Source organism: Arvicanthis niloticus, chromosome 2, assembly GCF_011762505.2.
Source record: "Arvicanthis niloticus isolate mArvNil1 chromosome 2, mArvNil1.pat.X, whole genome shotgun sequence".
Lineage (NCBI taxonomy): Eukaryota > Metazoa > Chordata > Mammalia > Rodentia > Muridae > Arvicanthis > Arvicanthis niloticus.
Genome location: NC_047659.1, coordinates 83,109,516 through 83,134,541, shown reverse-complemented (window position 1 = coordinate 83,134,541; position 25,026 = coordinate 83,109,516). Strand labels below are relative to the sequence as shown.

Here is a 25,026-nt window from a genome sequence, read left to right as displayed (position 1 = left end):
AACAAAAGGCAGAGATAAGTCCCCCTCCCCCTTTTTTCCTGCTTTATTTAGACTCCTGCAGTGTCACTTTGAGGTGCTAACCAGAGGCTGCAAGCTTCCAGTCTTAAAGGGACCTAGTCAGGTGGATCAACTGCAAAGACAAAACACTCAAACAAGTGCACACGCAAGTGGCAAGTGGCTTGTAGCCTAATTTCTGGGTGGAGATAAAATGGGAAATGTAAAATAAACTCCTCACCAATGGTTTGGTTTGTCTTAAACATGCTCTCTGTTTGATGGTTCAATCTCTGTAGGCCACTATGGGCCCACATTGGTTGATTCTGTAGGCTTCCTTGTGATGTTCTTGAGCTTTCTTAAGCCTTTAATCTTTTCTTCCCATCTTCACTAGGATCCCCTAAGCTCCACTTAATATTTGATTGTGGGTCTCTGTATCTGTTTCTACTAGTTGCTAGGTGAAGCCTTTCAGATGGCAGATATGCAAGGCCCCTGTCTACATGTATAGCAGAATATCATTAGTAGTATGAAGGATGCGTTCTTTCTCATGGCATGGGTCTCAAGCTGAGTCAGTCCAGTCCTTCAGTATCTGCTCCATCATAATTCCTGTATATTATTTAGGCAGAATAAATTGTGGGTTGAAAGTTTTGTGACTGAGTTAGTATCTTACTCCCTCCACTGGAAGTTTTTTTGTGGTTCCAGGAGATGGCTGTTTTGGGTTCCATATCTTTCATTGCTATCAGGCTTAGCTAGGGTCACTCTCATAGATTCCTGGGAGTTTCCATTGTTCTAGTTTTCTAGATCATCCTAGAGCTACATCTCTCCATTCTGTCTCTCCCAGTACTCGATCCCTCTGATCACCCCACACTTGATCCCTCCTGCTTTCCTCCCCCACCCTCTCCTACCCAATTTCCCCCCTCCCATCAGCTATTAATGTTTCTCCTTTTTCATGAGATTCGAGTGTCCCCGATTGGGTCCTCCTAGTTACTTAGCTTCTTATGATCTGTGCATTGTAGCATGGTTATCCTGTACTTTATGGTTAATATATACTTTTAAGTGAGTACATACCATGTTTGTTTTTCTGGGTCTGAGTTACATCACACAGGATGATCTTTCCCACTTCTATCCATTTGTCTGAAAATTTTACAATGCCATTACTTTTAATAGCTGAGTAATATTCTATTGTATAAAAATACCAATTTTTATTTATCTATTCATTGGTCGAATGTCATCTAGGTTATTTTGCTGAGCCCAGCATGGCCTTGGTAGGGACAAAGTGGCCCGGTTCTTGTTCCAGGTACAGGGCCCTGGTGTGAGCCTCCATTAGTGTCAACTGCTGCTGTGGGCACAAGGCGTGTTTGTTTGTGTAATAATGTCCATATTTCATATTCCTTCAAGAAATGTCCTTCCTGTTAAAGTTGATGACTCTATGACTCTAGGATAATCAGAAATAGCACGAGCTCAGGAGTCAAGGGTGTAGATATTTCTCAGCAAAATGGTAAACACTGGGACCTTCAGGACAACCCTTAAGGCTATGAGAAAGAAATACATGAGTCCAAAAATATCTAATTTCTCCACTATGTGAAAATTAGGAATGCAATATGAATTATATGAGACATTTCATGAGTCTAGAAGAACAAAAGCAGCTGAGCTGTGATTCAACTTGTTAGAAAATTACTAAGAAAGGAAGTAAGAGATTTATGGAGTGGTGATTGCAGGAGATCCCACCTAGCTAAGATTTTTGTTTATGCTTACAAAGGCAGATAGATTCTGAGTTCAGGATCAGCCAACAACAGAGCCAGGTTAGGTTCAGGCATGGTGACAATGGTAATTTCAGGGCAGGTTCCCACCGAGCTAGGTGAGCATCTGTGCTTAACAGAGGCAGGCAGGTCTCTGAATTCTTTTGCAATGTTAAAAGAAAATGTGTGCTTGCTGCCACCTAAGGATCAAAGGGTTGGTTGGGGTCCTGGGATTCTGATTCATAGGCTAATCAGAAAAATATCTGAAGTAAATGACTGGCTTGGTATGTAAAATAAAATATTGTACCTGTGTTTTGAAGAAGATGAGCTATCCAGAGAATTTTTTAGGGAAAAAAGACAGAATGGATACACACAAGCAAGCAGGGCATGGACAGAAAGATCTCTTAGAATAGCAAGCAAGCAGAATATACCCAGAGAAATCCCCAGAGAAAAAGCAAAACATAGAGAGAAGTAGACTGGAAAAGCTGTATCAAGCAGAACACAGGCTGTCAGCTTGGAACCACGATTTGACTTTGAGTTGTTCTTTTTACTACTCACAGGTACCCCTTCTCTCAGAACCCCTCACTAAGCTGAGACTGGTCCTTGGCATTGTCTCCAGTTTCTGGCTATTACAAATAAAGCTTCTGTGAATATAGCTGAGCAAGTATCCTTGTGGTGTGATGGAGTACATTTTGGTTATATGCTCAGGAGTGGTATAGCTAGGTCTTTAGGTAGAACTACTCTCAGTTTTCTGAGAAATTGCCAAATTGATTTCTAACATGGTTGTACACGTTTGTGTTCTCACCAGAAAGGAAGTGTTCCCATTGCTCCACATCCTCACCAGCCTGTGCTGTTGCTTGATATATTTTATTAAAATTGTAATATCGATAAGTAATTCAAAGAGAACTTTGTAAATTATAAACTAGTTAGAGAATTGCACAGTGTTGTAACCACAGGTAACGCTTAGTAAATTGAACTGATTATTATTCTTATATCATTATCAGAATCCTCTAATCTTCAGACACAAATATGTATATGAAGCAAAATTATTATTCTTTCTAATTGGTAAAAAAAAAAAACTAAGTATCCAACTTCTGAATTTATTTTTGTAATAGTTATTTCAATAAACTGTATATTTATTCAACTAATAAATTACAGAAATGTTTCATCTATGCAGTTTAGTTTTTCAAAATACAGCTAAACTGGTATGGACAGAATGATTTTTCACAAAATCTAAATATTATCCTGAAATTCACATGTGATTTTTCAGCTTCTTTATAGAATTCTTAATATCTTTATTTCTCAGTGTATAGATAGCTGGATTCAGGAGAGGTGTGATGACTGTATAAAACACAGCTAGGAACTTGTCCACCCAAGTGATGCTGACTGGCCACAGATAGATGAAAATGCAGGGTCCAAAGAACAGCACAACCACTATAACATGGGAAGTACAGGTAGATAGTGCCTTTGATGAGCCATCTTTAGAGTGAAGCTGAACAGTTAGTAAAATATAAGTGTAAGAAATTAGCAAAAGAATGAAACAAGATGTTGCTAAGACACCACTGTCAGCATTTATCACTATTCCCAGAGTATCAGTATTCATGCAGGCTAATTTCATCACCAAAGGAATATCACAGAAAAAGCTGTCTATCACTCTAGGTCCACAGAAAGGTAGTTCCAAAATCAGGATCAGTTGACTCATGGCATGTATAAAGCCAATGATCCATGATATCAGAACAAGCCAGATACATTTCTGTCTGTCCATGATGCTGCTGTAGTGGAGTGGCCTGCAGATGGCCACATATCTGTCATAGGCCATTGTTACAAGAAGTACCATCTCACCTCCTCCAAAGAAGTGCACACAGAGGATCTGGCTCATGCAGCCCCCAAAGGAAATGGTTTTATTGTCTTTTAGAAGGTCAGTTATCAGTTTTGGGGTGGTTACTGAGGAAAGGCAAAAGTCAATAAATGAGAGATTAGCTAACAGAAAGTACATGGGAGAATGGAGATGATGATCAATATCACAACAAAGAGGTTGCCTACCACAGTCATCAGGTAGAGGATGGAAAATGGCAGTAGGAGGAAGATCTGTAGTTCCTCTGAAGCACAGAGTCCCTGAAAAATAAACTCAGACACCGCAGTCTTGTTTGTTTGTTCCATTTACTACAAGGAGTTCTAATAGGTTGAGAGACAAAAAGCTGAACTAACAATTCCTGAAATAGAAACAATAACTTAATGTTCAGAGTTAAGTCAGCAGAAAAATATTCAAATTGAGATCTTAACATTATATGACACTCAAATTTTAAATAAGTATTAAAATAAGTATCTGTATATTGTGTCTCATCAGGAAAATTTCCTAAAAATTGTAGAATGATTGTTCCAAAGCTTTGCATATCTGACAGATAATATTTACAGGTATCAAAATGAGTGTATTGTTTAAAATATTAGTAGCAAAGATTATCTTTTAACTTTTTCAATATTAAAATGAGCTCTTTCTGAATGAAATTTGAAAGAATTTTCTTGAATGAATATTTGATACGGCTACAGCTTCTTTACTAGACCATCATGATCTCATAATAACAATTTATTTGGTATATTTCAAACATACAAATGTAATTCCCAAGCACAAACTTATCATTGACTGTTTATGAACAGACAGAATCAAACCAATTCTACAAGAAATTGTGCAAAAATTGTTTATCAAATAAATTGATAAAGGTACTAAAGCCACATTGTTAGCAATATGTCTTTCCTTGAATTTTTGACTTATACTTTTGAGTGTATTTCTAATCACTCATATTTTCTTAGGCCTCAAGAATGTGATTTATTTTCAAATACTAGAAGAATTTCAACACTAAATAGTGAAATTTCATATGCTATTCTGAATAATTGGTTAATGAATGCTAATCTCTTCATCTTTCTACCTTTTTGTGTTCTTCCTACCCTCTCTCATTGTATAACAATGGGATTTTAAGATAACTTATATTGAATTAGTGTATTTGCAGTGAATTATTATTGTTTAAACCCCATACAATCTTGTCTTCTTTCCATTTCCTTTACCTGCTTCTCTACTGCATTGTCTGTAGAATGTAAAGTGTCCAAAAATCCAAACATAATGAGATAATTTTAGAGTAAAGTAAATGGCCTTTCAGCAGAGTGAGTTTTCAAGAGATAGACTTTTAACTTTTCATTTTACATAAAGGGTTTATTTTATGTGAACTGATAAAACTTTTTTAAAATTTCCAGAAGTCTCAATGATATTTTGGAAAGGTAAACTTATATAATGTTTTGGAAAATAATCAAAAATGCATATACAAGACTCTCTGAGTATCACTGGTGGTAAAGAAAGGTGATGTTATCAAAGAGAACAACTTTTAAATGAGTACTTGTGATAGAAAATGACGGCATAACAATATCTTCAGGATGTACTTACAGCACAGAACCTCACCCCAGTCCCCGCAAGTTGATAGTGATTCTTCTAAATGCTCCTTCAATGTGACGCTGTACCACACTGTGATAGTGTCATTTCTGCTGTTGCCAGTGTTGCCAAGTATTTTACCTCAGTGTGGCTTATATATACTGACAAAAGTCACATCTGCATGGGAAATTTTCCTGTTCTGCACCTTAAAGGAAATCAAGTCCTTGGGGATCCTGAACTGGAGACATCTCTCATTACTCCATCATTTTGAAAACTAGATTCTTGTTAAATAGTAAAATGCAAGTTAAGAAAGTTTAAGCAAAATATGATATATGTTAGCTTAAGTGTGGAGAAGCAGAACCCTTGTATATTACTGTTGGCAGTGTACAGTGGTATAGTACCTAAAAGTGATGAAAGATTTTTCAAAAAAATTAAAAATCAAACTACTTTAAGTTTACCACCCCATCACTTGAGATACATGTGAAATGAAAACAATACTTGAATGAATGCTGCATACCCATGTTCTTTGATGTATTACTTGCAGCATATATTATCTACTGAAGTATCTATGACAGAGGAACCTACAAAGAAATTGACATATCTATATCATATATATATATATATATATATATATGGCACACTTATATACATACAAGCCCATGTACAACATGCACACATGTGCACATTACAAGATATTATTGCATCACTACTACTACTATTACTACCACTACTACTAACAATAATAATGAACACAAACAATGCTGCTATTTGTGATGTGGATGGATCTTAAGAAAATTCCGTCACAGAAGAATAAATGGTGTATAGCTTCTACTTATGTGAAGAAGTTAAATCAAAGAAACTTAGAAGTAGAGAATATAGTAAGAGTCTCTAGGAGCAAGAGAAGAAAGACAGTGAGGATATATTTAGTAAAGATTTAATTATTTTACATGAATTAATTAGAAAGATCTCTTTTTTAGCATAGTGCCAATGGGTAAGATGGTACAAGGGATAAAGTACTTGCTACTCAACTTTGGGAAGTTGGATTCACTTTCCTGACCATACATAAAGTCTGATGTGGTAGCACATATCTGTATTGGCACCATTTCTATGGCAAAATAGGAGTTGGAAAAACGAGGGTGTTTTAGAAAATAGAAGTCTCTGTCTCCCTCTGTGTCTCTCTGTCTCTCCCTATTCCTCTGTCTCTCTTCAATTTAGCTGACATTTCTGTATGTGTTATAGCCATGTACAGTTCACATGATGAATAATATGAGCTAGTGAGATGTGTAACATCATTTGCTGCCAAGCCCGATGAACTGAAGCTTAAGTGGGTCCTGTACGGTGGAGGGGAAATACTGACTCCTTCAAGTAGCCTGCTAGTCTTCACGCATGTACCTTTGCATGAATACATATAAACATAAACACACATGCCTATATTCATGTACACAAACACACAAATATAATAATTTTTGAAAAAGAAAAATCACCTTGATTGTAGTTTTATGGCTGTGAATGTACATCATAGACAACTATGATGATATCTGAAAATGACAACAAAGCCATTTATTTTCTCCCAGACACCCTTTTGATACTTTAGGCCAACTCATGCCATAACTCTAAGTCAGGCAAACAATCTTATTTTAGTTTGTATAATTTTGCTTTTATTTTTGAATCTATTACTGCACATACTTAAGGTGAACACTATTATATTTTGATATACATACATAGACTAAAATTTCATATTAGTACTCTACTAATTTCATATAAATACTCTATGTGGGCATTAAAACATCCAAAAATCTCTTCAACTTCTCATCATTTAATACCTCTCTATTAATTTTAATTTAGTGTTTATTTTCCTAAAATTATTAGCCATATGTAAATATGGAATTATATATCTTCTCCTGTTTTCTCTCCAATCTACTATTGATGACCACTTACTACTTTCTTATTAATTTAACTTTTAAAGCCTTTGCATATAAGTGGGAACATGCCTTATATATTTTTTTTTCAAATGTAAGATGAAAGGGTGGTGGAGTGGTAACCAGGAAGTGGGATATCATGGCATGGGGGATTGGTGGAGGGGGTAACTGGGAATTGGGATATTATTTAAGATGTAAATGAATGGAATTATTAAAAAAAGATTTTATCCCCATCCTCGTCTACCCTCTGACTGTTCCACATCCTTTGATCCCCCCCCACCGCTGTCTCCATGAAGATGCCAACCCCCTCCAGACCTCCCAACTTCCTGGGGCCTCCAGTCGTTTGAGGATTTGGTGCATCTTCTCTGACTAAATGCAGACCCAGTAGTCCTCTGCTGTATATGTGTTGGGGGCCTTACACCAGCTGGTGTATGCTGCCTGGTTGGTGGTCCAGTGTCTGAGAGATCTCAGTGGTCCAGGTTTGTCTCAGCCTGTGGTGATTCGAGGAGACCCTAGAGAAGAGGGCAAAAAAAATGAAGGGACAAGAGACACAAAAGAATGAGAGCTAGTCTGGAGTTCTGATCAAGCTCTGAAACTTTAATTTTGGGGGCAGGTTATAAAGACACAGCAAAACCGGAAGTTTGGGCGAGGGTCATTGCTTAGGGCTATCCGACTATTGAATCATCATTGTCTAAGATCATCCCATTGTCTAAGACTGTCGTATCCTCATTGTCCCAGACTATTCTACTGTCTTATCCTTATTGCCCAAGACTGTCTCACTATCGTAACCAGCTCCCAGGAAATGTCAGACGTTCTTTAAGTTCCTGGGACCTGAGACCAGTGCGGATATTGAAAATCTGACTAAAATCTGACTGAAATCTGACTGAAATCTGACTGTTTCAGCTGCTTGTTGGGCCTTTTGGAGGGCAGTCATGATAGGTTCCTTTTTGTGAACGTTTCATAGCCTCAGTAGTAATGTCAGGCCTTGGGGCTTCCCCATCCCCCAGCTGGATCCCACCTTGGGCCTGTCACTGGACCTCCTTATCCTCAGGCTTTTCTCCATTTTGGTTCCTGCAGTTCTTTCAGACAGACCAGTTATGGGTCAGAGTTTTTGACTGTATGATGGCAACCCCATCCCTCACTTAATGCCCTGTGTTTATGCTGAAGGTGGACTTTCCATGTTTCCTCTCCCCACTATAGAGCATTTCATCTAAGGTCCCTCCCATTGAGTTCTGAGAGTCTCTCACCTCTCAGTCTCTGGTACATTCTGGAGGGTCCCTTCACCTCTTACCTCCTGAACAACCTGTGCACTTGCATGTATATATGTGCCCACAAAAATGAAAACATAGGGCATAGAGGTTGATTCCATGGCACAGCCATTGTGAATCTTATCTCAATAAATATGAGATTATACATCTGCTATATGTATATTTCATTTTTAATGTTTATTTAACAGATGATTTCTGAGTCATATAGTAATTCTAGTTTTTCATATCCATATATATGGTGTGTGTATGTATATATGTTTTCATATGTGTGGGTACAGGTATACGTGCCGGTACACAGTTTTGTATGAGTAGCACTGTGCAGGCATGAATTTGACCATTTTCTATCTTAGACATTGAGGTAGAATTTGCTGTACCTGGAGTTTACCATTTTAGCTAGTGTGACTACACAGCTTGCTCTGGGGATTCAATCTCTCCACTTTCTGCACGCAGTGTCCCACCTGAATTTTACGTGGGTTTGGGAATTGGTCTTCACTCATATGTAGCAAGCACTTTATCTGCTCTGCCATTTCCCCAGTACTAGTAGTTCTTATTGTAACGTTGAAGAAACTTCCACATTATATCTACACTGGTTTTACAAGTTTGCATTCCTATCAATGATTTAAGAATTCCTTTTCTATATTTTACAATAAATGGTATCTATCTTTTTGATAATAAATATCTGAGATGTTATAAGGTGCTATGGCATCACAGCATTGGTTTACACTTTCATAGTCACGTAGTATGTTTACTTTTGATCAGAAGTTTCTTCTCTCTGCCCTTCAGATCAATCAATGCCATTGTTTTAGCAATTTCATTGTTCTATGTTTTTTTTTCATTTTATGCATGGCTATTTATCTATTTATCAGTCCAGGACATTAAGGTTGCATCTAATTTACAGATGTTGGGAATAAAACAGTGTAAACCCTCTTTTGCTTGTCATACATACACATTTCTCTTATTTGAGTAGTTTATTACACATTTGATTTTATTGGTATTTTAAAGAATGATGTGTACATATGAGATGAATAGCCCATTTCTACTTGGGGAAGGTTTTCTAAGGACATTTATCATGCTGTCGTGAAAGTGCCTTAAATGTGATGTCTAATTTCAGGATGGGGGGTTCTGGATGGGGAAACCTGGAAAAGGGATAACATTTGAAATGTAAATACATAAAATATCCAATAAAAAAGAAAAAAATGTATGTAGTGTTTATACCCAAAACATATCTCTATCTTAATATCAGGAAGAAATAGTTTATTCTAAATACAAACGAGTGACCATGGCCTAGGACCATAGCTTCTTGTTGCCTAAAACCATGATCAAATGTTATAATATTTACACTAAGTGTTTATAATAACAGAAGAAAAGAGAGTCATATAATCAATGGATAAGGAAAACACATTAGTGGGAACATCAGGTAGGTTTTATCTCTACTTTGGCTAATATGTTGTCTGGTAATAAGTATTTTTCTATTTGTGCTAGTGAAAGCTAAGTGTCTTTTTATGCACTTTTTATGCATAAAACATTTGCCTAATACTCACATGGCTGGATTTTAGGTAAAAAACAATGATATTTGACTCAGGACTGGTAACATTCTATCTTTACAAACTCACAGACATTTTAATAAGCCAATCATCTCTGTAGGTGTTTCAGGTTTATTTGATTGTAACGTGTGTGTGTGTGTGTGTGTGTGTGTGTGTGTGTGTGTGTGTGTGTTTGTGTGTGTGTGTACAGAATGACTAGCTGGCATCCACTCAATGTGAGTTTTAAGTACTGAGAATTTTTTTTAACAACTGTGTCATCTCTGAAGCCTTATAGAATCTTTAACACAAGCATGTCTATTTTTTTTTTCTGGGGATTTTAGGAAAGAATGGTGATACTTCAAAGCACAGCCAAACTGGCAGGTGGTATGTTTGAAACTTGGAAATGAAAGCTTCCAGATGTTAGAATAGTCAGGCTGTAGGCACAGGCATAGATCACATTAAATAAGAGTACTGTTTTATGATTCAGACTGCTTCTTCCACTTCAGAAATCTGTAGTATGTACTGGGTCTGCAAGCAGACACAACCCACAGTTGCTAACCCAGAAACTATTTCCAATTGGTAACAACTTATAAATAAAAAAATAACTTTTTCTAAGGGAGAATCCCTGGGGAAACCACTACTTTTAAGGGTAGAAGTCATGTATATACCAGGTAGAAGTATATGTATATACCATGACTTCTAGCTGTGTGTTTTTATGGGAATCCTTGTTGTTCTTTGCATTTATATCTGTCTTTTCTGTCTTCTTTCTGTCTTGATCTATTCTAATTTGTTTATTTTTTATCTTATTTTATTTTGTTATTATCCCTTAGCAGCCTGTTTGTTTTATAATGAGAGACACAAAGGAGGCAGATCTGGATTGGAGGAGATGTGAAGAGGAACTGGGGAAAGTAGAGGGAGAGGAAAACATAATCAGAATATATTGTATACAAAATTCAATAAATGAAAAAAAGAAGAATGGATACACTGCTTTACCCAGGAAGATGAAAGACGTCCTTCCTTCCTACTCTACTGTCTGTGGTGTAAATTACCTTTTTTAATAATTTCAACCATGAAGCTCTATCTCAGTACCTTTTCCTCGAATGTTTCCTTTTTTCCTTGTGCCTCCTTATAGTCCATGAATTATATTATTTGTTATATGTGTATTCATACTTTAGTTTGATTCTTTCTCAACTTTTAATTTCAAGCTTAGATGTCAATACTTGGCCCAGCAAAAGTTAGATTACTAGTGTTTATGGGGGGGTATCTAACTCTTGTGTTTAGAATATTATGCTGGCCATTTATTTGCTTGGCTGTGTTCATGAATGGAAGATCACCATAAGTTGATAGCTTTTAGGGACTCACATGAAGTAGAGAATTGGATGTTTTGATGATAGAATTATTCATGCTCATGTATCAGTTAGTGTCATGTAATTAAAGTAGTAAAACTTAACTTGTAGTTCTGTAAGTGACACAGACTTTAGATAATGACCTTAAATTTACTTGGTGGTTAGCTTACTTTAATGTAGTTATCATCAAACCTGCTTGACTGCTTTTCTAGTATTTCTAAAGTGCACATAGGAAATTTTCTAGGAGATAAATTAGGCATGACAAGAAAATAATATGAGTTTTCAGAATGAAGAACCACTCTGTATACCTTATCTTACACTTGAAATGATTCTAAATTGCAGCATTTGTATAATCAGCTATAGGGTAAAGCCAGTAGAAGCTAGTGATATATCACTTTCCAATGATGACCCTGAAACTTCTCCTCTGAATAAGTTATTCAGATTTAAATTTAAAGTCTGTGTTCTTATGAGGGAACACAACCCAAATAACTGAAGCTACTAGTGCCAAATATAGAACAACTTATTGTGATGATTCATTTATTCATTCAAAAACATTGGACTTCATTTATGAACATGAAAGCCTGACATTATGTCTTTTGTGTGTGTGTGTGTTCAAATTATCACCAAGTTAAAATAGAAAACACACTTATTCTTCCATAGTGCTTTTTTTTTCTTTTAAGAATTACATACTTGTTTTTTCTACTTTCTCAGGGGCATTAATAGTTTGTTAAAATGCAAAGGGTTGTGAGGTAGGTGACATGTGTAGTTGGCAAGGTTAAGTAGCATGTGCCTCAGTGGAACAGTATACAGTTGGATGTATACTTTTAGAATTCCTACACAAAGCATAGTCAACAAAATCAGCTACAGTGAAGCCCTTTTGTAGAATCTTCGAATTGCTATTCTTATATCTTTGTTTCTTAATGTATAGATGACAGGATTCAGTGCAGGGGTGAGAGCAAAGTCAGCAATGAACAGGTATTTGTCAATCGATGATGTGGGGAAAGGCCACACATAGAGAAACATGCATGGAGTAAAAAACAGAACAACCACAGTGATGTGAGCTGACAGAGTGACAAGCGCCTTTGACAAGTCCCCTGAAGATCTTTTCCAGACTGTGACCAAAATGAAGACATAGGAGAGGAGAAGCAAGAAGAAGGTACCCATGCTCATGAAGCCACTGTTGGCAGCAACAACAAACTCAAACTTGTCTCCATCAGTGCACGCGAGTTGTATGATTCGAGGGAAGTCGCAGTAAAAGCTGTCCACTTTGTTAGGACCACAAAATGGCAGGTCTACAACAAAAGAGAACTGTGACAGGGCATGGACCACTCCAGTGACCCAGCCAGCAATTACAAATGCAATGCATATTCTAGGGCTCATGATGTTCAAGTAGTGTAGAGGTTTGCAGATGGCCGTGTACCTGTCAAATGCCATGGCTATGAGCAGCACCATCTCCACCCCTCCCATAATGTGGATAAAACAGATCTGAGTCATGCAATTGCGGAAAGAAATTACTTTGTGTTCTTTCAGAAGATCTGAAATCAGCTTGGGAACTGTGGTGGAGGAAACCCACACATCATTCAATGACAGGTTGGCCAACAGGAAGTACATGGGTAAATGTAAGTGGGAGTCAGCAATTACTAAAATGACAATGAAGAGATTTCCCAAAATGATTCCTATGTAGAGCATAGAGAATGTTACCATGAGAAAAACTTTAGTTTCCCAAGAACTAGAGAGTCCTAGAAGCACAAACTCAGAAACTCTGGAGTCATTTAGTTGATCCATTGGCAAGAGCACTTTCAATTCACTTGATGTGAGTAAGTGTTGAAAAATTGTAGCCAATGTTGATAAAGGACATTTTACAACATGGAGCTCCTTTGTTCTCTTAATTTAAAAATCAAAAGAAAGACCCTTTTGAGTTGGCTAGCAAAAGAAAAGTAAATTAAAAATATTAAAGTAATGAGTATTGTAAATCTAAAGAAACACAAACATAAAAATGATAGAGAAGGGCAAACGGAGAGCCCTCTTTATATTCTGTGACCAGACATTTTATTGCAGTAGATATGCCTTTCGGTATTTCTGAATATTTTCTCTGGACTCTTTCCTAGATGTTTTCAATGTCGAATCAGTTCAGGTGACAGAAAATATTCTTGCAGTATGCTTTTGGAATACTTTGCAAATTATTCTTTCTTGAAGGTATTATTCATGAAATTATTATTTCACTGCAGAAATGGAGGTTTATGCTCATTATTTTTAAAACACATTCCATCATTAAATACTTCATTGTAAAATTACTCAAATATTTTGATAGACATGCATTAGTTGTACTCATTCAAGGGTACATTGGTTTTGGAGTACATGCAGGTGGTGTGCACAGATCTAAAGAAGCCTTTTCTAAACTCCCACTTCTCTGCTTGCAACGACTGTTGATCACTACTCTAAAGTCATATTGAGTTTTTAGCATTTTATACCCACAGTGAGAAGTTGAACATATTTTCTGTCTCTGACATTTTCTTTAACACAGTGTTTTGCACTTTTATTCATTATGCTGTAAAATGATACAACTCATTTCTTTGTTTGGCTGACATTTAATTTTGTGTTGATTAATTCCACATGTAAGCTACAAATAGCAGTCATAAATATAAACAAACATGTATTTCTTACATACACTGAATTTGTTTTCTTAAGACACAACCCAAGGAAAATAATGGATAAATATAGTCAAAACCTCTTTTTAACATTCTCAGAACCTCTATGATTCAATACAACTGCAATATTATCATTCCCACCAACAATGCATAAAATTGGACTTTGACCCTACTCTTAATGAATATTTGTAACTTTGGGGGTTTGATAATATCTCTTCTGATGAATGATACTGTGATTTCATTGTAGATTTAAGCTATGTTTCTCTCATAGTATATGTTATTGAATACAGAATTTTAAATATTTATTTCATTTTTAACGTGTATGAGTGTTTTTTCTTCATATTCATTTTAGCCAACTGTATTCAGAAGAGGGCTTTTAATGCACTGGGATTAAAGTTTCTACAGATGGCTGCAAGTAACGTGCATGCTAGCACCTAAAGTTGGGACTGCTGTAACAGCAGCAGGTGGTCTTATTCAATGAACTATCTCTCCATCCTCAATAGTGAATATTTTTCTCTATGTTAGTTCACCTTTCTTTTGCATTTTTGCTTTCACTGCCATGCACCTTTGGAATCCTATTCAAAGATATGACTCTACCAATGCTACAAACTGTGTTACCATTTTTCTGTAGTATCTTCATAATTCATGTCATTCATGTGTATATTTACTTTTGGAACTTACCTACTCAAAAGGAGTTTTTTTTTCCAAGCCTGGGATTATTATTTGTGTAATGGCCCTGGCTGTTCTCAACTCTCTTTGTAGACTAGGCTGGCCTCACAGAGCTCCTTCTGCCTCTGTCTCCCGAGTGCTGAGATAAAAGACACTACTACTACCTAATGATCCTTTTTTTTTTAACATTTAGCTCATGAAACTCTTGTCATGGTCCTGCTTAGATATCAACATTCAGTGGCTGTAAAAGTAAACATGCTATTAATTTTAAAATTATATATCAATATAATTTATTTTATATATCAACATTTATTATGTATTTCTTTTGTATAGAAATTTTTAATAAGCCAATTAACTTACTTATACTAAGGTAAAATCTGTCTATATTCCATATTCTCAATCTAGACTTAATATATAATAAAACATCTCCTGACTTACAGATTGATAAAGGGTTAAGTTCAGGAGTTACGTTTAGAAATTCAGGATATATATTCCTTAATTATTCTATTGTGATTGGCAGTTTAAAATACACTCCAGATTACCCAAACCCTCAAACTTTTATGTACAATACAGAATATAAACTCATAAGATAAAATCTCTGAACTGTTGTCGCCTGTGATTGTTCTCTCTGTGTCATTTCTTATCAAGCTTGCTGTTTATTCAGTAAGTCCTACCAACCCAATTGCCATAGGCAGCTTGCTTCTTGAGAAAAACTGTATTCTGGATGTTTTCTATAACAATTGGTTTTTACTTAGTCTTTTACTGGATTTCTATACAGGATTAAGTCCTGATTTTCTTAATTTGTTTTTATGTATTTCCTAGCCTTTGAATCCCTGACTGCAAGAAGTTCTTATAAGCATTTTTTTTTGACCAGACTGAAGCTTTATCTCAAATCAGGAACATTAGGTCTTTGGGGGGGGGGGCAAGGGGGTACATGTACTAATATTTCTATTTTTCCTTGTAAATTGAACATGTGATGCTGAATTAGTATATTTTCTAAAATTCATTTCCTCTGAAGGAGAAAAAAACCTTTCATGTTGCCAAAGTATTACTTTCATTTGTGTAGTTAATGCTGCTGCTATTCCTAAGATAGCAACAGCTATGATTTCCTAAAGACGTGTCACACATGCAGCACAGTGGAGCTGTCTGCAAGCTCAGCACTCTGTGCAAGCTGAACAACTTTATCAAAGCCAACAATTCTTTCTCAAGATTTCTTCTAGTGATTGACAAAAGTAAACTTGGCTTTTAGGATTCATTACAAACTAGGTTTTCTGTAGATTGCAGTTAAATGCATTCTGGTCTTTCGTTGGTCTTTTTTTTTTTAAACATTTAGCTCATGAAACTCTTATCATGGTCGGTCCTGCTTAGATATCAATGTTCAGTGGCTCCAAAATTGTCTGTAAATTTTTCATACTTTTTATTTTTTTATAGCAGTGGCTCTTATATGATAACCCTTAACATATGGTATGACTTACTTGCACTAGACCTCTTCTGTTTATTTTTTCTAGCATCATGATACTCAGTTAAAATAGTATCTATTAAATTATTTGCCTGTAGTTTTACTTTTGATCCACAAGCAAAATGTCCAGAGTTAAATATAGTATACTCATGAATAAATTTTTCTTGAGTTTTCTGTTGATCTGTAAAATCTGAATTCACAATCATGTAGTTTAACCAAACCTGTTATTATCTTTATCATTCTCAGGGACACACTAAAGGGACATACCACAGATTTTGGCTCATGGCATCTACTTCCAGAACCACAGGTTTTACTTTCGAGCGATTTCAATTGTTTACTTTTTGTACCTGCTGTTGCTCCTTTTGGTTTCCTTTCTTCACTGTTCTCCATATTGAATCCAAGGAATGATTACATTGTTTTCCCCCTGTTCTGGTTAATTGTAATGTGTTTCCAATTAACATCAAATAGCACTGCTGAAAGTGCTTGATGAATTAAGGCCCAGAACATATTACATAAGACCCTGAAAAGACATTAGCATAATGTGATTTCAGATATTATTTACAAATTGTTATAAATTTCATCAAGAAATAAATCAACACATTCACATATTATAATAATTTTTACAGACTTCAAATTGAACACAGTTCCTTGTACAAGTTCAGTAGGCATTCCACAATGGCTGTACCCTGCCCAGCTATGAACTCACTATTGAGTTAATTTGCTAAGCAATTGCTACCATAAAAATCCAGATATTATTTATGAAATATTATAACAGGATTATTGATTATTATAATTGAATTCAATAATTTAGGATTATACACAAAATAATAATGATTAATAAAAGGAAGAAACTGTGAGCACTATTATCTAATAATGTTTGATAAATAAAAATAATTTAGTTCATCAATAATTGGAAGAAACAAAGAAAGAATCATTTGAAGATCACAGAATGATTTGCCTCAAGAAATTAAAGTCAAGTAAAGGAAAATATTCAACCTAAAATTTTCACTTAAAATGCACACAACATAATTAAAATACAATAAAAGGATAATATTTATTAAAAATAAATGATAGTTTATGCATTCACTTAAAAATTTGAACTTCTGAATCATATTCAAAAACTAAATAAAATATGAGGTCTAACCCAGCTAATGGGTAAATTGAATAAAAGTCATAAAATAAGAATTCCCTCTGAAGTAATCTATGAGACCACTTACATGGGTAAGTTGGTTGCTATGCTTTGGGGCCTTTTGTGATCTTACCAGAAGATTCAGTTTTCATTTGAGAAACAGAGATCTTGAAATTAAACTGTGATAAATTAAACCAAAATTAAAATGAAAAATGGAATACACATATTAGAGTTAGATAGCCATGAGATTACTTAAATATGTCGTGATCTATTACAGATTTTTAGAATATGAATGAATAATAAAAATCACAGCTCTCATTGGTTGTTATTAAATGCAGGTCAATTATGGGACAGTGGAATTCCAAGGATCTTATCAGATGTCTTATAACAAAATATCTCTGGGTGATTAGAAGTCTCTAAATTATATTTTCCAGAATAGACATCTATTAATATTAAGAATTGTGTGTGTGTGCATGTGTGTCTGTCTGTGTTTGTTTGTTTGAGTGTGTGTATGCTATATGTATCCAGAAGTACATAGAAGCCAGGAGGGTCTTTTTCAAGAGCAGTATTATTCATAATCACTGAATCATTTCTTCAGCTTCAGAAATTAGTTTTAAACTTTAGGTTAAGATTTTTTTTTTAAGTCAGAAGTTTTAGAAACCAGTTCCAGCTTGTTTTATGATACTTCCTGAGAGTATGATAACTCTGTGGCTGTTATGGGCTGAACTACTTCTCAGTCTCAGTGATGGGAATGTGAGTCACAGTGAGTGAGTCCACAAGTCAAAGAGGGTCACTGAAAAAGAAACTTTGAAGGTGGGGAGGTGGGAGTGAGGGGTGAGTGGGAGCACATCCTCATAGCCAGAGGAGGGGGGCTAGGATAGGGGGTTCCTGGGTGGGAGGGAAATGGGGTAAGGGGATAGCATTTGAAATATAAATAAAATATCCAATAGAAAATAAAAGAAGAAAAGGAAACTCTGACATTTTATTTCGTGTATCTATGTTTAAAGGAAATGAGATTGCAAATGTCAGAACTGATTATCTTTTACTTTATTTTACATTGCTATTTATTTCTGAAAATATAAACTAAATGGAAATACACTAAATATTCAAGAATATGAGAAGATAGAATAGATATTTATTATAGAAATAGGTTTATACAATGTGAAATCCATTGTAATTAGAGAAAAATGTTTCATTGTAGAGTTAGGAAGGGGACCTCATATTTTATTCTGGGAGGGCAACTATAGTGTGCCCAAATATATATTTATGATTTACCTAAAATTTTTGCCAATTCAGGGAATATAGTTAACTCTAATTAGTTGTATCTTATCTCTTTATAATAAAATTGATTTGTATACCAAGAAGAATTATTGCTTATAAATTAAAAACAAATTGTATGAAAATTAGCACTGGATAAACTTCATATGAGCAATTTCCATCACAGGCCAGTCTACATCCTACATCTTCACATAATTTCTCTGTCTACAGTGGTTACTGACAACTGTTTTCTCATCTGCACAGACGGTTATAATGAATTACTACCTCATATTTACTTTGAGAACAAAGCAAGCTGAAACAGAATCATTAGATATTCTACACTCCAGCAAGCATAAAGAAGTGTTGTCTGGTAGATGTCTTGCTTTCAAGTCCAGAACTAGGTAACACAGCATGCTTTGCTATGTTTGAGTAGGATGTCATACCAAGACACACGAGGTCTTCCTTCATTATCTTAATTTTCATAGAGTAGAGATTCAAACCACTTCAAGTAACATTTTAACAAAGACAATAATGTTAGGTGTCCAGAATGTAAAAGAGTTAACATTAAAGATATTGACAGAATAAAAGTAATTTGTGAACTAAATGAATAAATGAAAGGGGATGGGAAAATAAACAGGAAAGAAACAAGGGGTGAGGCTAATTAAGGAAGCATATTATTAAAATGTATTGGCCTTCCACCATGTGTGCAGGCTCAGATTCTATCCTCAACATCAAAAGAAGAGAAACAGAAATCAACTCATTTTAGTTCATTACTACTACTCATGAAGATAGTTATAAACACCTCTTATTTTGTGAATGTAACCAACCGTCAGGTCTAGAGCAGAGTACAAATATTCATTTTTACATTTATCCCTTTTCTTTATTCATGAGATGTTGTCATTTTTGACTCTAGATTATACAATATAAATACAAGCTACCTTTTCCCTTATAATTATTTCAGTACAAATAATTAGTTCTCTTTTATTTTTAAAACTCAGAGAAAATATAAATAAGTATAAAATAATACTTATATTAATATCAGTGGGTAGTAGACAATATCATCTCTAGACTTCAAATTATTCTTTTAAAAAATTTTCCCTATTTATATAAGTAAATTTTAGTTTCCATCATAGTAGATTGTAACTCTTGCTTTTCTTATTTATATTAGTAGAAAGAGGAAGATGATCTATAATATACAGTAAGGATTGTCTGGCTTCTTGTAGAAACTTTGACTTGGAGAAAACTAAGTCAGAAGGATAAGAGAAACCTCTTTATTCTGAAGGTGCACACATGTGTGTGTCATGCATGCAAGTACACACACAAACCTACATACATGATTAACAACGTTCACACTATTGTATAAAAAAATTTCAACTTTTTTTGTTATCATAGTGCAGTTTATGTTTGCCTGTTGATGTCAATAGCTGAACATATCTGAATTTACTACTTCAGTGCTAAAAGAAGAAATATTTAAAATTTTTAGATAATATCAATATCAAATTGTATATGAAAGCCATTGTATTCCAGATTAAATTCATGACTGTATCACTCATGCATTCCTCTGTGTGTGTGTGTGTGTGTGTTTGACTATATGAGTCATGTATTCCTGTGTGTGTGTAAAACTGTAGCAAATAAGATATCACTGGGATAGAAAATGTTTAATATTTGTGCTCAGTACTCATATAAATTACACATTTAGAACTCTAAGATCCATATTTAAAAGTATAAAATGTCACAGGGGAAAATTCTGAAATGAGCTGATTAGAAGAAAATTGACATTCCTAAATCAAAAAGTTTGTCAAATACTTACCTGTACAAACTGACTTTGAAACCAATTTTTCTTAGCTAATTTTAACTTGTGTTTTGCCTTAAGATGATGGTGAACTCATTTTCTACCCTTACTGACTTTAATGAGAATTTGTTCTCAGTGTAAACTGATGTACAGCAATACCTTCTTATAGACAATCTTTTTAATTCTGTGTTTTAAATAGAACTCCAACTTGGAAAGGCTTTCTATAGCATTTTTCCTGGGGGAATCTCATAGCTACCTACTTTCTCTGAATTTAGCCCTCTAGTGACTCTGAAGCTTCATCAAAGTTAGATTTCAGTTAGGTTAGTAAAATGCAATAAATAATAAAATGATGGTTTAAAATGTTAACAACTCCTGCAAAGGCAAAGTGACAGGATACGAAATTAAGAAAAAAAAAAGAGTAGCTATCTTATATACAAATGATAAACATGCTGAGAAAAAAATTAGGTAAAAATATAGTACTTGGAGTTTTAGTTAGAGCAATAAAACAACTAAAAGAGATAAAGGGAATACAAATTGGAATATAAGTCAATAGATCGCTATTAACAGATGATATGATAGTATATATAAGTAACCCCAAATCATCTACCAGAAAATTTGTACAGCTGACAAACATCTTCAGCAAAGTGGCTAGATACAAAATTAACTTAAAGAAATCAGTAGCCCTCCTTTATACAAACAATAAACAGGCTGAGAATGAAATCAGGGAAACAACATCCTTTACAATAGCCACAAATAATATAAAATATCTTTATGTAACTCTAACCAAGTTAGATCTGTATGTCATATAAAAAAAACACCTGTATGACAAGAACTTCAAGTCTCTGAGAAATAAAATTAAAGACTACATCAAAGATAAAAAGATCCCCCATGCTTCTGTATTGGTAGAATTAACATAGGAAAAATAGCCATTCAACCTAAAGTAATCTAAAGATTCAGTGCAATTCCCATCAGATTTCCAACATTATTTTTACAGACCTTGAAAGAATAATACTCAAATTCATGTGAAAAAACCCCAAGAAACTCAATATAGGTAAAATGTATACAATGAAAGAAATTATAGAGTTATCACCATCTTTGATTTCAAGTTGTACTATAGAGAAAAAGTAATAAATATCACATGGTACTGGCATAAAAACAGACAGATGATGAGTGGAATTGATTAACAAAACTCAGAAATAAATTTACCTGTGGGTACTTATTTTTAATAAGGCAAACCCATATAATGGAACAAAAGAAGGATCTTCAACCAATATTTCTGTAATAACAGGATGTCAACATATAGAAGAAATCAGATAGATCCATATTTAGCCAAAATGAATTAAAGAACTCAACATAAAATCAGATACACTAAATCTGATATAAGAAAAAGTGGGGAATAGCGTTGAATGCATTGGCATTAGAGACAACTTCCTGAACAGAACAACAGCAGTTCAAGCACTAAGATCAGCAATTAATAAATGAGACCTGGGAAACTGGAGAGCTTCTATAGGCAAAGGACCAATTCAAAGGGAGAAAGCAGCACTCTACAGAATGGGGAAATTTTACCAACTCTATATCTGACAGAATGTTGAAAACCAAAATATATAAGAACTTAATAAATTAGATATCAGCAAACTAAGTAACCTAAGTTAAAAATGGGGTAGGGATCTGGAAAAAGATTTCTCAACAGAGGAATCTCTAAATGCTGAGAAGCAAGTAGAGAAATATTCAGCATCCTTACTCATCAGGTAAAGGCAAGTCAAAAAGACCCTGAGCTTCTATTCTTTGTCATTTAACATTTTATTAATTTATTTTTTATTAATCATTATAATCCTTTACATTTTAAATGATATCCCCCTTCATTGTTTCCCTGCAACAAACTCCCCATCCCAACTTTCTTCTTCCCCCTTCCCTTTGCCTCTATGAGCGTGCTCCTCCACCTACTCACCTACTCCTACCTCATGGCTCTAGCATCCCCCTACACTGGGGGCATCAAACATCCACAGGACCAAGGGCCACCCCTCCCATTCATGCCATATAAGGCCATCCTCTGCTATACACTGATTATCTATAGATAGATAGATAGATAGATAGATAGATAGATAGATAGATAGATAGTCATGGATCCTTCCATGAATACTCTTTGGTTGATTGTTTGGTCTCTGGGAGCTCTGGGTGGTCTGGTTAATTGATATTGTTCTTCTTATGTGGTTACAACCCCCTTCAGCTCCATCAGTCCTTCCTCTAACTCTTCCATTGGGGTTCACAGGCTCAGGCCAACAGTTGGCTGTGAGTATCTGCACCTGTATTGGTCAGGTGCTGTTACAATGCCTAAGAGGACAGTCATACCAGGCTCTTGTCAGCAAGCACTTCTTGGCATCATCAACAGTGTTGGGGTTTGGTATCTGAGGATGAGACAGATCCCTAGGTGGGGAGGTTTCTGGATGACCTTTCCTTTCAGTCTCTGTTCCATTTTTGTCACTGTCTTTCGTTTGGGCAGGAACAATACTGAGTTAAAAATTTGAAATGGCTTCTATCTTAGACCTGTCAGAATGGCTAAAATAAAAAACTCAAGAGATAGCTCATGATGGTGAGGATATAGAGCAAGGGGAACACTTCTCTGTTGCTGGTGGGAGTGCAAACTTATAAAAACCACTTGAGTGATCAATTTGCCAGTTTCTCAGGAAAATAGGAATATATGTACCTCAAGACCCAGATGCATATACCACTCTCAGGAATATACCAAAAAGATGTTCCACTATGCCACAAGGACACTTGCTCAACTATTTTTGTAGCAACTTTATTCATAAGATCCAGAAACTGGGAACAACACAGATGTCCCTCAAACAAAGAATGGACAAAGGAAATGTGGTTTATTTATACAATGAAATAATACTCATCTATCAAAAACAAGTGTTGGGCCTTGGACGAGGTAACTCCATTTAACCTGTAACCTTCAATCACGTAGCACAGGTAGAGGTCTCCACCTCCAGAGATTTAAATATTAATGAGTTATCTAAAGGCCAGGGGCATAGCTAATTAAGTTATTCCCTCCCCCTTTTCCCCTCCCTATAAAATTAGGCTCCCCTGGCCTTTGGCAGGGGAAGCGCATACCACCTACATCCATTTACCATGCCATGAACAATAAAAGCTTTGGAAAACTGGACTCCACATGTCGCCTGATCTGCCTGATCTGCCTGATCTGCCTGATCTGCCACCACCAGGTTCCCAGCCTTTGGAAACTTGAGCTGCCCACCGCCAGCCTGCGTGGCTGTACCAATGTGGGACCCTCCGCTGGTGGCGTGGGAAACCCGCCCGGGACCCTGATGCCAGACCACTGTCGGATCCGGCCTCCGGCTTCCCTCTTCCCCCCCCCCCCCGCCCCCCATTGCTTCCCCACAAACAAGGACATAATGAAATTTGCAGGCAAATGAATGAGACCAAAAATATGATTCTAAGTGAAGTAATTCAGATAAAGAAAGACAAACAAGCTCTATACTCACTTGTAAGTGAATATTAGTCATAAAGTACAGGATAATCATGCTATAAATGATAGACCCAAAGAAGATAAGTAACAAGGAGAACCCAAGGGGAGACACTTGAATGTCATGGAGAAAGGGTAATAGATTAGATTTAGGGGGTGGATGAGAGAAAAGACAGGGTGAGAGAGGAGTTGAGGATAGGAACATGAGGGATAAGGTAAGAGAGGATGAAGAGAAAGAGTACTGTTAGAGACAACTGGTTTTCCTGTGTGTGGGTCGTTCTCTGGGACAAGCTAGAAACCTTAGAAAATGAAAACTCCTAGGAATTTATGTAAGTGACCCTAGATAAGACTCATAGAATTGGTGGATATGAAACCTAAACTGGCTATCTCCTGTAATCAAGCAATACTTTCAATATAGGTATTTGAAAAACAACCAGCCATAGAATCTTAGACCCACAATTTGTCTTCTCTACAAGATATGCACAGGCAAAAAAAAAAAAAAAATGGAGTTGATGAAAGGACCAACTGATGACTGACCCAGTTTGAGACCCATGCAATGAAAGGGAACCCACCACTGATTAATGATACTCTGCTATATTTGCAGAGAGGAGCCTCATATAACTGTCGTTAGAGAGGCTTCACTTAGCAACTGATCGAAATAGAAGTAGAGACCCACAGTTGAACATTAAGCAGAGTTTGAGGAATCCTGTGGGATACGGAGAATTTAAGGCGCCAGTAGGATTAAAGACACAAAAATCCTACAGAATCAATTAACGTGGGTCCATAGTGGCTCATAAAGAATGAACTGTCAACCAGAGAGCATGCAGGGGACAGACTCTGCCCTCATAACACCTTTGTAGCAGGGTCTTAATGTGGGACACTTAAAGGAGGAGCAGGAGCTGTCTTTATGCCTTTGTCTTGATACATTTGTATCCCTTATTTTTAAGTGGGATACCTCGTATTGTCTTAATTGATGAAGACATGCATAGACTTACTACAACTTGATATGCCTAGACTAGTTATTATGTATGTGAAGCCTTTTCTTTTAGAGGAGAAGGGGAAGTTGATGACATGAGAGGGAGGGGCCAGGAAGAGATGAGGGAGGGGAAGCTTTGACAAGGATGTAAAGAAAATAAACAACATAATAAAACTCAAAATATTCATAATACAAATAACCTGTTTTTATTCTTTGATGAGAATACACTATTTTCTCAGTGTATAGTGTTGCAAATTGAACTAACAGGTAAACTTCAGTCCTAGGTGATGACCATGAGTTCAAAATAGATGGTCAGTGACATTTATTTTAGGTGTCTATTTTTTAGGGCATACTGTTACTATATGCAAGACTTAAGTACATTTTTGACCTTCTGTTCTTTGTGATTCA

The 25,026-nt window shown here is 35.6% G+C and overlaps 1 protein-coding gene and 1 pseudogene across 3 annotated transcripts; both read right to left on the bottom strand.

Annotated features, from left to right (window-relative positions):
* Positions 1-2,814: 2,814 nt before the first annotated feature.
* LOC117704031 (olfactory receptor 4K3-like) lies at positions 2,815-5,271 on the bottom strand (annotated as a pseudogene). Its single transcript, XR_013108741.1, has 2 exons — positions 5,164-5,271; positions 2,815-3,943 (listed from the first exon to the last, which is right to left on the bottom strand). The product of XR_013108741.1 is annotated as an olfactory receptor 4K3-like (transcript).
* A 6,442-nt stretch (positions 5,272-11,713) lies between these two features.
* LOC117703997 (olfactory receptor 4F15-like) lies at positions 11,714-20,316 on the bottom strand. Of its 2 annotated transcripts, none has more exons than XM_076929421.1 (3): positions 20,177-20,316; positions 16,328-16,500; positions 11,714-13,426 (listed from the first exon to the last, which is right to left on the bottom strand). In XM_076929421.1, exon 3 carries the CDS (start codon positions 12,987-12,989, stop codon positions 12,066-12,068), a length of 924 nt encoding a protein of 307 aa, XP_076785536.1. In that variant the 5' UTR covers positions 12,990-13,426; positions 16,328-16,500; positions 20,177-20,316; the 3' UTR covers positions 11,714-12,065. The 2 variants fall into 2 exon arrangements, with proteins under 2 accessions (XP_076785536.1, XP_034351824.1); XM_034495933.2 differs by having other exon boundaries at positions 11,714-13,127.
* Positions 20,317-25,026: the final 4,710 nt, after the last annotated feature.

Coding starts and splice junctions, on each gene's coding strand:
- LOC117703997 (XM_076929421.1), bottom strand. CDS start 12,989: ATGGATCAACTAAATGACTCCAGAGTTTCTGAGTTTGTGCTTCTAGGA.